Source organism: Microcaecilia unicolor, chromosome 8, assembly GCF_901765095.1.
Source record: "Microcaecilia unicolor chromosome 8, aMicUni1.1, whole genome shotgun sequence".
In the NCBI taxonomy this organism is placed as follows: Eukaryota; Metazoa; Chordata; class Amphibia; order Gymnophiona; family Siphonopidae; genus Microcaecilia; species Microcaecilia unicolor.
This window is the reverse complement of record NC_044038.1, coordinates 32,437,463-32,452,446: the sequence shown is the minus strand read 5'-3', so window position 1 is coordinate 32,452,446 and position 14,984 is coordinate 32,437,463. Positions and strand designations below refer to the sequence as shown.

Here is a 14,984-nt window from a genome sequence, read left to right as displayed (position 1 = left end):
CAAATTCCACTGCTTCTCCTTGTGATCTTGGGCAAGTCACTTACCCCTCCATTGCCTCAGGTACAAAATTAGATTTGGTGCCTTCCAGGGACAGTGAAATACCCAGTGTACCTGAAGGTAACTCACCTTGAGCTACTACTGAAAAAGGTGTGAGCAAAATCCAAATAAATAAAAAATAAATTTGTTCTAGGCTGACAAAATGGTCTCTTTTAATGGGAAACCAGCACTGGTTAAACATTAACATAGTAGATGGGGTCTTACCCTTTGTCCTAGTTTAGGCACAGCAGAAAATAAAACTCCTGTTTAAGATAAGCTACACTCAGAATACAAGTTTATTAGAAATGTCTAAAATGTGGGGCGAATGGCACAAAAGCTGTGAGAGAAGCTTATCTTTCTGCACTTCAGGAAATCTAATTCCCCATAACCTGTTCAGGCAATGTCATTTTTGTCCAGTTGGGAAAATGACGCTTGCACAATGTGACATATTTTAAACACTGTATAGGAAACAACTGCTCTGTGTCTGGATGAGACAGTAAGCTCCACTTGGAAAGAACTTATTTATTTAGAAAATTGGATATTCTACCTACAACCAAAGTTCCAGAGCCGATTACAATACATTTATAATATCAAGGGCCCTTTGACTAAACCACATTATCCTCTGGATTCTGCATATTGCGCCTAGTGTTCTATGCCAAAATCCATGCGTATTCTATAATAACACGTATAACATAATTGGTTTAACAAGCTAATTAGCATTGATAACAGCACTTAACAAGCAGTAATAAGCACTAATTGCCAATAATTAGAATTTATGTGCACGTCATACATAATGCATATGTATTGCCATACTGGGACAGACCAAAGGTCCATCAAGCCCAGCATCCTGTTTCCAACAGTGGCCAGTCCAGGTCAGAAATACCTGGAAAGATCCAAAAGTGCAAAACATTTTAAGCTGCTTATCCCAGAAATATTTTCCCCAAGTCCAATTTAATAATGGTCTATAGACTTTTTCTTTAGGAAGCCGTCCAAACTTTTTAAAAACTCTGCTAAGCTAACCACCTTTACCACATTTTCTGGTAACGAATTCCAGAGTTGAATTACACATTCAGTGAAGAAAAAATTTCTCCAATTCGTTTTAAATTTACTACTTTGTAGCTTTGTCGCATGCCCCTAGTCATAGTATTTTTGGAAAGCGTAAACAGACGCTTCACGTCTACCCTTTCCACTCCACTCTTTATTTTATAGACCTCTATCATATCTCCCCTCAGCCGTATTTTCTCCAAGCTGAAGAGCCCCAGCCACTTTAGCCTTTCATCATAGGGAAGTCAGCCCATCCCCTTTATCATTTTAATCGCCCTTCTCTGCGCCTTTTCTAATTCCACTATATCTTTTTTGAGATGCGGTGACCAGAATTGAACACAGTTGCTAACGGGTCCTTTCATTAAGCTGCAGTAAAAGTGGCCTGCAGTAGTCCAAGTGTGTCTTTTGGGCGTGTGCTGGGCCATTTTTCATTGTGTCTAGGAAAAAGGGCTGGAAAACGGATGTGCACTAAAACTGAAACCAGTGTATGTCCATTTTCTGTCTGAGACCTTAACCGCCACCCATTGACCTAGTGGTGAGGTCTCACATGCTACCTGGTGTGGTAAGCACGCAGTGTGCGCCAACTGCTGTTTACTGCCAGGTAAGCGGCCCACGGTAGAAAATAGAAAATTATTTTCTACTGCGAGATTCAGTCCGTGCCAAATTAAGAATTACCACCCGGCTCACGTGCTAGCCAGGAGGTAGTGCTGATTTGGCACACGGTGTACACATGTAGGTCCTCCTGCGCCTTTGTAAAAGGGCCGCTAGGTGTATTCTGTAACACAGTGCGTCTAAATTCTAAAGTGTGCAGCTAAAAAAGGGAATGGTTATGGACAGAGAAATGGGTGTTTCGTGGGTGCTCCAAAATTTACACGCACTTATAGAATATGGCCATTTGTGCTTAAATCTATGCACCAGTATTTATGCCGTATTTTCCTTGATGTAAATGGATGCATGTAGTTCTGGGCACTGGGATATCAACTAAGTGTATTCTTTATACTGCACCTAAATCTAGGCACCACCAGGGCCGCCGAGAGACTCGGCCGGGCCCCGGGCAAGGCTGCCCTGCCTCTGCCCCCCCCCCCCGTCGCTGCCCCCCCCCTTTGCTGCAGTCTGCGGACTCACCTGCATGCCTCCATGGCTCCGGGCCCCCTGCATTCAAGGCGGCAGTGGCAGATCGCCTCTTTTCTGGCCTTCCCTCCCTGTGTCCCGCCCTCGTCTGATGTAACTTCCGGTTTCCATGAGGGCGGAACACAGGGAGGGAAGGCCGGAAGGGAGGCGATCTGTGACTGCAGCTTCGAATGCAGGGGGTCCGGAGCTGAGGAGGCAGGCAGGTGAGACAGGGAACTGCAGCGCTGGTGGCCTGACCCCAGTGCCGGGCCCCCCTTGGAGGCCCGGGCCCGGGGAATTTTGTCCCCCCTGCCCTCCCCTCTTGGCGGCCCTGGGCACTACTTAGGAGGAAATTTGTTCTGCATAGATTTTTCAGGCACCATATATAGAAGCTGGCCCTAAGCGCTAATGTATGGTTAACGCGGGGGGGGGGGGGGGGAAAGGCTAACTGCAAAACACATTAAAGCATTTTGTGGTTATTTGCCCATCAGTGGGCACTAATTGCACATTTCTTTTGTCATTTTTCAGGAGGGACATGTCATGGGCGAGCAATGACTGTGGAAGCATTAACCATCTAGCGTGTTCACATTAGCGTGTGCTAACTGGTTAATGCGGAGTTAACTTAGGGCCATTGCCGTAGCGAGGGTGGCTGACACCCGGGGCGGTTCGCCGCTGCGCACCCCCCCCCGGGTGCAGCACAGCGCACCCCCCCTCGGTGCACGCTCGCACCCCCCCTGGCGCGCGCACCCTCCCCCCGAGCACATTCTTACCAAAGGGGATGGGCAGGAGGGCTGCTCCGCCCCGACTGCACATCGCTGGGAGCTGCGTCGGCTCCGCTGGTTCCCTGCTCTCTCTGCCCTGGAGCAGGAAGTAACCTGTTCCGGGGCACAGGGAGCAGGGAACCAGCGTAGTCAACCCCCCCCCCCCCCCCAGTGGTGTGCACCCGGGGCGGACCGCCCCACCGCCCCCTTCCTACGCCACTACTTAGGGCCAGATTCTGTAAATGGCGTCTAAAAAATAGGCACATCCAAAAATAGTGCTTAGCGCTATTCTACAAACCCCATCTCAAGTTAGGCGCGGTTTATAGAATAGTACAAAGAGCCAGGGAATGCACCCATGTTTAGACACGGGCATTTATGTCACTGAAACCCTGGTGTAAATACCCACGCCTAAATGTAGACACGTTCTCCCAAAGTCTATAACCACGTGCATAAATCTGAGGAACGCTCCCAATATGCCCACATTCCTCCCATGGCCATCCCCCCTTTTCAGCTATTTACGTTAGAATTTACGCGCACCTTTTTTTTAGAATATGCCTAAAAGATGCGTTCATAAGCTCCAATTATTGCCAGTTAGTGCTGATAATTGGTTGTTATGGGCCAATTATCATCACTTATTGGGTTGTTACTCAATTTAGGTATGTATGTAAATTGGGTGCGCACTCAATTGAATATATGAAACTTGCCGCACCTTATATAGAATCCAGGGGTTAGTGCCTCCTAAATAGGTGGTAAGGGCTCCCGTGTTAACTATTTTCAAGTAATGCATACTAATGCGATCATTAGCTCACAACCTGAAAAGTTAATTTCAAAATGTCTAGCCCAGAAATTCTATATATCGCGTTTTGATTTCCGCATGGAAATCGAAACGTATTCCATAACAATGGAAAAAATAATCAGGAAAACTCAGTAAATGTCACATCACTCACGTGTACTAGAGCCAATTTTTCAAAATGATTGGAACAGGAATGCCGCACTTACATCTCCCTGGATACAGTTCAATATTGGGGGTACTCAAGCATCCACAGCGCTGGCATCTATGCTTGCATGCATAGACAGTAGAAATGGGCAGTTATTGATAATGACTGAAGAAATGTCACAAGACTAGGGTGAAAGGTCACAGCTATATCGGATGCGGCTGCGACCCTGAACAGGAGTGAATGGGAATTGCTCCTGCCAGGTTCAGACTGACAGTGATCTGGGCCCTCGGGCAATATGGGACATGGGTAGTGTGAATAAAACAGAAATCCCCGCAAACAACATAGGAAATAAGACATGAACATTTTCTAGTGTGGTGGTCCAAACTAGCATAGGAGCCAGCTCTCTGGGTGGTGTGGGTGCTTGAGCACCCTCAATATTGAGAAAATTGCTTGTATGTGTCCAAGAAGGGGTTATTTCCATTGGGCTTAGCACCCCCAATAATTTTTGAAAAGTTGATTCCTATGCACACTAGGACCATGGCCTGATCAAAGTTTGTCCCACATAGCATCAGAAAGCTTGAGAGGGTAGAGGTTGATTTTTTTTTTTTGGCTTTTTCTCAAGGTGTTCGGCTGCCTCTATTCGTATTTAGCGCATCAGAAGAGCCCCCAAATACAAAAATCTAGGAACAGGAAAAATAAAAAAAATTGGCTAGAAGAAAACTAGCAGCCTTTTGACTTTTTCAGTTTCTTTTATTAAATGGAACCATCGGATTCGCACTTTATTGCCTTTGTGCCAACGTGTGTGATATACTCCAACCACCGTAAATTTAATAGTCCTCCATACACATAGGTGGCAGTATAACTCAGCGCCGGGCCACTTTTAAGACAGATCAGGCCGCTTACCTTCTTGCTCCATAGCAACTCAGTGACAGGTGCGCAGGCGCCGGGAGGGCACGTAGGCTTTGACCTCAGGCTCTGACGTACGGTGTGTCGCTGAGAGGAGAAAGTAGTGTAGGCAGCAGGCGTGCACTGCAGTCTGTGCTGCTGGGGTGGCTGGGGAAAAGGAGGGGGAATCGCAGAAAATGGGTCTGTGCTGGCTGGCTGCCTTGCTGGTGGCGGCTCTGGTGCGCTGCTCGTCGGCGGGCTCCGATGATATTGTGGTGGGCTGTGGGGGGTTTGTGAAGTCGGAAGTGGAGATCAATTACTCCTTGATAGAGGTGAGCGTGGCCCGCCTGCAGTCGGGGGAAGGAGTGACAGCTGGACGGGGTCCTTCTGACAGGGGATCCCGACGATGTGAAGGATGAGGCTTTTTGGAGCGTGCAGAAAAGTTTCATTCATTTTGGGTTCTGTAGTTGGTCTTTGCTTAACCTTGCTTTTACCACCTTTCACATGCCTTATTTTAAGTTCAGTTTTTTAAGCCATGTTATTTTTTTCTCAAGTGTTTGGTTTGGTTTCATTAAATAGTATTTTAAACTTGTTTTGGGAAGAAGATTTTGGAAGTGTGTCAAAGTTTACTTTGACCTAAATCACGTTTATAGTTTCAGAATAATTAAAAACTTGACAGAATTAAAAGTTAAAAAACAAAAACCTCTCTCTTTAGTGCCTGATCACAACCTTGGAATATAACCTTGTTCAGATATATACCGTGGGCCTCATGGATTGAACTATTCGTTGTAGGGCAAAATATTGGTGGAGCAGTGGTGGTAGAACCTGTTTCATTGCTTGTGTGGGCATGGAATGACAGAGGCAGTTCTGTTCTGAGGCAGGTGAAAATGACCCACGTTTGTATAGATCATGTAACGACGTTTTCATTTCCATACTCTGTAAGCCACATTGAGCCTGCAAAAAGGTGGGAAAATGTGGGGTACAAATACAATAAATAAATAAAGAAATAGATACAAGTAATTTTCTTTGCAGTAATGCCCCAGGGAATGCCTTCATGTAAAAAGTGTGTGCCTGGCATGTCTAAATCCCTATGCAATTTTATAAATGCTTATTTCTGTGTGTAAAATGCTGTTGTATTATTCCTCTATCAAGGAAAAATATTTTAGCACAATGTAGCAGAAGTGTCTTGTTTTTGGTGGAGTAGTTAGTTGTGTTCAGGTTAGCTGAAACCATTGCAGCCATAAATTTTCTTCCAGAGGGTATGTTTTAAATGTTTGGTGATCCAAGCAAGCTTGTAAGAGCTACATAACACAGTTGCTATCTGACCTTATATGCCCCCCCCCCCCCCCAGTCTTAGTACCATAGTTCTCTTCTCCAGAGTATGTTGGTACATTAAAGGGTGAATTCAAGAAAGGTCTTCTAAAGTTAGACGTGTGCTAAGTGTCAATTTTGTAATGTCAGTTCCACATGGAACTGACATTATAGAGTAATAGAATAAGTCTGCATTTAGCCTATATTTAGGTGATAGCACTTATGTCAACTCAGATGCTGGTTTAAGTGATCATTCATAACTGTATGTATTCTATAATGTGCATGCAAGGCCTCGTCATGGTCATTTTATAGAATACCGACTGTCAGTTGCATGTGTAGCTAATTGGTGCCAGTTAACGCCAAGTAACATTACTTAGTACCAATTACTGCTAGTTAACATCAATCTTCACGTTATATTAAGTTACAAGTGCCACTTTGCACATTAAGGACTAGATCCAGTAAATGGCGCCCAAATTTGGGCACCGAAAAAATGTATACTGAGCTGTATTCTATAAACGGCGTGCATAGCGCTGGGATCCGCACCCAGCTTTTGGATTCAAGGATTTATACCATCTGAAACCTGGTGTAAATCCTGGTGTGTAAACTAGACATAGATCTCCCAGATTTTATTACGCATCTTTAGTTAACACCCAAGTCATTCCCCTTTTTCAGTTAACTCTAAGGTGTCCTTTTACCAAGCTGTGGTAAAAAGGGCTCTTTGCTAGCAGCATGAGCTAATTTTGCTGCACGCTGTGGCCCTTTTTACCGCAGTGGCTGAAAATAGGATTACTCTTACCACATGGCCGTGCATGGGAGAGCACTTACTGCCACCAGAGGGCTCCCGTGGTAACTGGGTAGTGCATGGCACTGCCCGATTACCGCGAGAAATGATGTGAGCTGGGGTTAGAACTACCACTGGCGCCCATGTTGGGCCGGCAGTACTCCCGGTTCCGTGTGTGGTAATCTCACATTGGGCCCCTAAAAGATTTGCGTGCACATCTTTATAGAATAGCACCTTAGTAAGATGTGAGCACAGATCCAAATTGTTGCCAATTAACACCAATAATTGTTAGCACCAATTATTGGCACTAACTGGCTCGCTAATTAATTTTGCGCGTGCGCCCAAATTTACGGTTGCAACTTTGGTTGCCATTTATAGAATCCTGGGGTAAGCATACAGTTGGTCGCCCGACTTTATAGAATTAAGGGATATGTCTATGCAGCTGTAGCTATCTTGTAGAACTGAAATATAATGCACAGTTGTAATCTGTTATATGTATATGGAATTTAACCAAGTTCTTGCTTTTATAAATAGGAAATATTTGTGTATAGAAAATAAATTGTAGTAGTTATATATTAGAGGCTGTGTGATAGCAGTGGGGTTATGTATGGCTTTGGGCCCTGCTTACTAAGCAGCGCTGTAGGCATGCTAACATTTTAGCTCGTGCTGATAGAGACACCCATTATATTCCTATAGGTGTCTGTAGCGTTAGAGCACACTAATTTTTAGCATGTGATAAAAAGCTTGTGCGCTTACAGTGCAGCTTAGTAAACAGGGCCCTTTTAAAGTATTTACACATGTAAACAGTGGCATTTACATGTGTGTATTAGATATAGGTGTAAATGTAAATTTCAAAAACCTATTTACACGTGTAAATGTTTAGAACACAGAGATCTGCTTACAGATTGTGTGTTGTTTTTGTTTGCTAGGACTCTGCCAGGATTGGGTGGGAATTACGTTTCTATTGTTAACTAACCTCCAAACAATAGAAAAAAATGGATTAAAAAAATTGCTTTCTGTTGATTTAGGGCTCTATTAACAGAGCCTGCACTATTGATTAGGGTGCACTGAATGAGAAGAAGCCCATGGGAATAGAATGGGCTTCTTCACATTCAGCTTGTCACTAATAGGTAGTATAGCTTTGGAGCCTTTAAAATGATGACCAATGTTTAAATTTAAGTTTGAGTAGATTAGCTAATTTAGGGGTCCTTTTACTAAGCTGCCGTAAGCACTAGTACGTGCTTATTGCAGCGTGAAAGGGCTTACCGCGGGATATGCTGAGGTGTCTCGTGGTAATGTTGTACTCTGCACGTGCACACACCACATGCAAAAAACCCTTTTGTTCTTTTTTTTTTTTTTTTTTGCAGAGGGGGTGTGTCGGTGGGTGGAGAGTGTGCGTTTCTATGCTAATCATTAAGCATGTGAGCCCTTATCACCTACAAAATAAGTGGTGGTAAGGGCTCACGTACTGATCTTTTTTAATGACCACTTTCTAGTTCCAACGTTAGCACATGGCCATTAGTGCTGGAGTTTGGAAATCGGCCATTTTCCAGCTGTGAGAAGAAATGGCCTTAGCATGCGGGAATGACCCGCGTAAGGCCGCACTAAGGTCGCTTTTTCCCGCACCTTTGTAAAAGGACCCCTTATATTTGGTTGTGTGCAATATAGAGAAATTGTGTAGAAGATAAATTCAATACTAATTTCAATACTTTTTTAAATCATAGATTAAACTATACACAAAACAAGGAACGCTGAAATACCAGACAGACTGTGCCCCTAACAATGGTTACTTTATGATTCCTTTGTATGATAAGGTAAGAGATGAACAGAGTTACTGGATCAGGATTATGCACCGTACTACAGTGAACTTTACAGTCTGCTAATTTGTGGATTAAAATGTGATAGTGCAAGTTTCTAATGCTGCATCAGTTTTACACAGAATCTGATTTGTGTTTGAAAGAGTATGTCAGAATACTGTGGCTGCTTTTAATTTCTCATAGGAAACGGAAGAAGCAAATTTGTACTTCGTTGCCAAAGTTTGTGGTATTCATTTTAAATGAAAATGTAAGAATAAAGCGTTATGCCAAAGAAGTACTTCACATTTTGTTTTTCTTTCAGGGTGATTTTGTTCTAAAGATTGAACCCCCTTTTGGGTGGAGTTTTGGTAAGTGTTAAAAAAAAAGTGATTTTTGTCACTTACGGATAAATCCAGATCTTTTTGCCATGAACCCATTAGGGACAGAAAGGTGGTATATCAAGTGTGAAATAAACATAAATAAAGCCTGGGAATTCTGAAAATAGTCTCATCACTGCGTTCCTGTTCGAAAACAAATGAAACCAGCAGTGTAGCCCTCTCAGTGGTTTCTGACAAAGATTCTTCCAAAATAGGTGACAAGTTATTTAAGTCAACACCATCTTCCTGGACTTGAACCCTTGATCTGTGTTGTGGATATCTAGAAGCATTTGGTAAGTAAATTCAATTCAATGGAGACTTATTTTCAGGGGCAAACTTCAACACTTCAGACAAATCTTTTAACCAACTCTTCAGGTAGAATGCCACTTTGAATCTCCGAATTTTGAATTTTCCAATCTCCTGTTGCAATTTTATATTTACTCTTCCTATGGAGAAATGTTTTATCTTTTACTGTTGTTACCTTAAACTCCTGTAGATCTGTAATATCTTATTTATTTTAAATGAAAAAATGGCAAGCCTAGTTTAGTTATATTTTTAAGTCATGTGAATGTTGGAGGAAAAGGCCTCAGGTGTTCAGCTTTTTATTGTGGATCTTTCCCCACAGAGTTGCCGTCAGAACTTCTTCATCGGTCTTAAAAACCTCCGAACATTGAGTCATTAGATTTTTAAAAATTTTTTGTATTGTATTTATAATCTACCTCTATTTAGAGTTCTTCCTCTTACTTTTCTTACTGTTATACTCTTATTCTGCTTTATCATATTCAAGCTTTATATTCAAACCATGATCCTCGGACACTTATCTTAGATGAGAGAAACATCTTGGGATAACCGCTGCACAAGCGGCATCTCTATCTATACTCCTCACGGCTATTTCAAAGGTCTTTTTCAAGACCAGAATGTCTGCTTCTAGTGAATCGATCCAGTATGCTCTGTCAGACATCTTTTTAAGACAAAGTGATGAGACTTCTGAAGATGGCACCTGTAGTGCCGAAACAGGGTACCTTGTAGAGATAAATTGTATCTTGAACTTTGACCGTTTCTGGTCTTCTTTTTGAAGAGCCTGGTTCTATTCCCACTCCCCTTTTGCTTTGGACAAATGTCGAAGACCTCTCTAGACATGTTCCAGTGTTACCAGCACGGGTGTTATCTCCTCCAGTCTCACTACTTGGGCTTCTCCTGCAACAAACATACTCGCTGGCACTGCTCCCTCCGACCTGGAGTCTAGAGCTGCGACTTCCGCCCCCTGGGATTCTGATGCCATTGCAGATGATGCCTCTGGATGCGGTGGAGGGTTGGGAGCAGGAGGGGAAAGTGAGATGTTAGACCTAAGGCCTTGGAGGCTCCAATTTATCTTTTTCTTGACCAACAGTTACAAGTAAGGTGGATCTAGTTTTTATAGTATCTTGAGAATCTTCCAAAATGCAGTAAGATCAACCTCTGTTGCAACTAATTGGTTAACCCCCTGTTGAGCATCAGAAACCTTGAATCATGTCAGCTGTAGACAATCCAAGAATCTTTGAGGTACTTCCTTAGAAGAATCTTGGGTGACAATAAATAAATAGAAGGAAAATTCAGAAATCGAAGGTTCCTACTCTCATTAGCATTCTCCATTATTTCCAATTTAAGATGCAAATTAAACGAATCTTTAAGTACAGAAAGAGAAGAAGCCTGTAGGGTAGTAATCTGAGTTTTTACATACATACAATGCTTATCCAAGGTTTGAATATTCAAATCCACATTAGGTAGTTTTTCCACAACCTCCTTAGAAAAGGTAACACTTTCAGTCATTACAGCTGTGAGCAAACCCTCCATCTGACAGTTAAGTTCCCATAGATCTTTCAAAGTAATAACCTGTTTTTGTCTCCCAGTGGCTAAGATTTCTGTCCTAGTTTGATCATTAGAAAAGGAGAAGGCAATTTCTTACAGGAAAGCAACAGCTGGAGCAGAGGCAACTACTTGTGATGCGTCTCCCTGACGGGGTAAAGGCGGAAGGGGGGGTACGTTCATGAGAGCTCAGGAAAGCGCCAATCGGAGACACAGCTTGTAACGATCAGATGGTATCCCGGAAAACTACATATTTATCCATTGGATCCACCGACTTAGGTGTGGAGTTTTTAGATTTGGCCTTTCGCTTTCCTATTAGGACCAAAGACAAAAGAAAAAATAACTCCAACTCATGCAATTCTCCTCCTCACTCCTTGGTGCTCCCAAGGGGCATGGTTTGCCCCTTAGGCCGCACCCTGTGGCTGCGTACCACAATCAGCGCCGGCTCTTAAAGGTAAAATCAAGAGCCCGTTGACGTGAACAGGTGGTCTGTTGGTGCCTGAGTGTAACAGCCACAGTCTCTCCTGCAAGCTGGAACAGCAGGAGGGATGCTGTTTCGCACACTGTGCGCTAGCGAGGTAACTTTCCCACTCGTGCTGTCTCCTTACTGCCTCCCTGCACAAATTCGCACTCCCCCCCCCCCCCCCCACACATACACTCTTGATTACTCATGTCAAATAGACACTCTAGCTTTCTTGTCGCTTGCCCGTTTCCCATCCTCACTCATTCATGTTCTTGCTTTCTCCTTCCTGCATCCTACTGCTTCTTATCATTTCTATAGTGCTGCTAGACAGATCCAGCACTATACACAAAACAAGTATGGGACAGCCCCTGCTCGACAGAGTGTACAATCTATTGGCTGTTTAGTCTGCTGACGTTTTTTAATCCCCTCCGCCATCATGTAACCTTCATTCATTGTGAAGTTCTGCTTCCTGAAACAACACTCAGTGAAAAAAACCCGGCCCTTGTCAGGGTTTTTCAGCAAAGCTGTGATTGCCTGATAAAGCAAGTTTAACAGTTCACTTGCGATGGAGGAGCATGTGGATAATTTTCGACTTTCTTGAGATAAGTGAAGGAGTTTTTATATATTTTTGTCTGCACAGCCTTTGGGTAGGTTTTTTGGGAACTTCTTTTAGTTGTTGATACTGTAGCAGGCATTGCACTGCCTATAGTTTAACTTTTTGACTAGGTTCTCTCTCTTCTTTTTTGGGGGGGAGAAGTCTGCTTTTCTTCACCTTATTTTGGTGATGAAGTTTTTTCCCCTTGTTCCTTTTTTCCATTATTGATTGAAACCAATAATGGATCTGGACTCCACGTTGGATTGATTTATTGGCAGTTAAATCATTCTGGGTAGGTTTGAGATTTCCTGTTTATGTAGATGTCTATTTTGATGTTAAGTAGCGGTTCAGTGCCCCTTAATACTGTAGTAGTTTTTAAAGCAAGCTTTTGTTATTTGGATGTTTGGTTTATGTTTGCTTCCTGATTTTTTTTTTTTTTTTGGGGGGGGGGGGGGGGGGAGTGAAATTTCTGTACCGTAACTAGTACCATAGAATGTAAAATTTTAAGGTTATATTCTATCACGTGAGGTACAGGAAGGGCAATTTTTCAAAGATCTCATGATAAATGTTGTTCATAGTTTATTTAAACTAGATCACATGAAATTATATATGAGATTTATTATTTTTAGAGTAGATATTGCGGTTTACTGTTTTTTTTTTTTTTTCCAGAGCCAACAAGTGTGGACCTTCACGTGGATGGAGTTAATGATGTTTGCACAAAAGGAGGCGACATCAACTTTATGTTTACTGGGTTCTCTGTGAATGGAAAGGTGATAAATGTTTTCTTCTTTGCTACCTGCCTTTGATTTCTGTAGTGGGTTAGCTGTTTTTGGTGCCTTTGGGTTCTTCTCCCAGAGTTCTGCCCTTTCACTGGGTGTGATTGGCATGCAGTTTAAACCAGAGTACATTGTGAGAATACTTAGAACTCTTGAACCAAAATCTTCTTTAATGCAGTAATCAAGCAAGGAAAAATAACTTACTGTTCAGATGCGCTGGACAAGAGCTTTTTGCCTAGATAACTGGCAGTCTGTTCTCCACCAGCTGTCTCTCAAGGCTGGGAGATTTTCAGTCTCACGCTGAACAGCAATGCTACACTTTAAAATTGTAGAAATCTTGATACAGTAGCTTGAAAGGATCATACAACAGAATACAGCATGGGCAGTTTCAGTTCAGAGGAGATATACTGCGGCCCAACTCTCCAGACCCGAAGGAGAGAGAAAGGGGGGGCAACTTGCCCAGCAATCTTAGAGGCCCTCTTACTAAGCACACCCAATGCGTGATCCGTGCAGTAATTTCATTTTTGACGCTCGTCTGCTATGCACGCCAGAAAATATATTTTATTTTCTGGCACATGGTGAAAATCGGGCTGTAAGTCCCACTTGACGCGTGTAGTACCGCATGGTTAACACGAGAGACCTTACTGCTAAGTCAGTGGCTGGCGTTAAGGTCTCAGACCCAAAATGGACGCGTGCACCAATTTTTATTTTGCTGCATGTCCATTTTTGGCAAAAATTTTAAAAATGCCTTTTTTACAGGCATGCTGAAAAATGGTTCTGCGCACGGCCAAAACGCGCGCCTAAACTACCACAACCCATTTTTCAGCGCACCTTAGTAAAAGGACCCCTAAGAAAAAAAAGCCAAGCCAATAGGAGTCCCATAAGACACAGGGAACTGGACATGTGCTCGGAAAGAACCTATTACAGGGAATTTCAGGATTTACAGGGATTTATAGTCCTTTTTAAATTATTTTTATTTTTTTTTATATATCCTTTCATCTGCCTCCATGCAGATGGGGGGGGGGGGGGGGGGGGGGCAGAACACCTAGTGTAAAATCTTCTGAATGTAAGGCCCGTAATGGAGAACTTTTGTGTGATTTTTCCTTATCCTTTCAGTAATTGCATCTAGAATGTGCTGGAATGTTTTGTTGACCTGATGATTTGTCTTATGCAGAGTTTTCTCAAAGCAAAAGGTGTGACTGTTAAGAGAGTCTCTGTTTATGCAAGGAGAGGCCCATGCCTTCAATGCTTGGTTGACTGTTTCTTGATGTGGAGTTATTCTTTCAGGCTGAGATTCTCAACTCCTGCCCTCCAGAGCTGTAGCTAGGTTTGGTTGTTAGCATGAGCAAAATAGTAAATAAACCAGATTCTTGTACTGGTTATCAATTCGATAGAACTCTTAGAGTCCTTTTAGAGTGTGAGCTCTTTGAGCAGGGACTGTCTTTCGTGTATGGTGTACAGCGCTGCGTATGCCTTGTAGCACTATGGAAGTGATAAGTAGTAGTAGTAGTAGTAGTAGATGTAGTCTGATGAATATTCCTTGTGGCCATCCTGAAAATCAGGCCCGTTTATGTTCCTTGAGAATTGGAGTTGAGAATTCCTATTTTTGGAGGGTTAAAAACTAAGGGTTTCTTTTACAAAGGAGCGCTACCGATTAGCGTGCGCTAAATGCAAAGTGGTTAGTGCAGTGGACTTTGATCCTGGGGAAATGAGTTTGATTCCCACTGCAGCTCCTTGTGACTCTGGGCAAGTCACTTAACCCTCCATTGCCCCTGGTACAAAATAAGTACCTGAATATATGTAAACTGCTTTGAATGTAGTTGCAAAATACCACAGAAAGGCGGTATGTCAAGTCCCATTTCCATTTCCCTATTTGAGATTCTACATGGAATGTTGCTGCTATTGGAGATTCTGGTTGGAATGTTTGCTACTCTTTGAGATTCTGCTGCTACTATTTGAGATTCTACATGGAGTGTTAATGTTGCTATTCCACTAGCAACATTCCATGTAGAAGCCTGCCCTTGCAGATCACCAACGCGGCCGCGAGGCTTCTGTTTCTGTGCAGACTCACAGAAACAGAAGCCTACGCAGCCGCATTGGTGATCTGCAAGGGCAGGCTTCTACATAGAATGTTGCTACTGGAGGAGTAGCCTAGTGGTTAGTGCAGTGGCCTTTGATCCTGGGGAACTGAGTTCAATGCCCACTGCAGCTCCTTGTACATAAGTACATAAGTAGTGCCATACTGGGAAAGACCAAAGGTCCATCT

General features: G+C 43.0%; 1 protein-coding gene across 1 annotated transcript in view; it reads left to right on the top strand.

The window, feature by feature from the left end:
- The first annotated feature begins 4,903 nt into the window (after window positions 1-4,903).
- LOC115475365 (nodal modulator 1-like) overlaps window positions 4,904-14,984 on the top strand; it is a 96,876-nt gene continuing 86,795 nt past the window's right edge. The window contains exons 1-4 of the mRNA XM_030211011.1: window positions 4,904-5,106; window positions 8,591-8,680; window positions 8,985-9,030; window positions 12,612-12,712. Of these exons, the coding sequence (XP_030066871.1) occupies window positions 4,972-5,106; window positions 8,591-8,680; window positions 8,985-9,030; window positions 12,612-12,712 (372 nt within the window). The 5' untranslated portion in view covers window positions 4,904-4,971. The remainder of the gene's footprint in view (window positions 5,107-8,590; window positions 8,681-8,984; window positions 9,031-12,611; window positions 12,713-14,984) is intronic.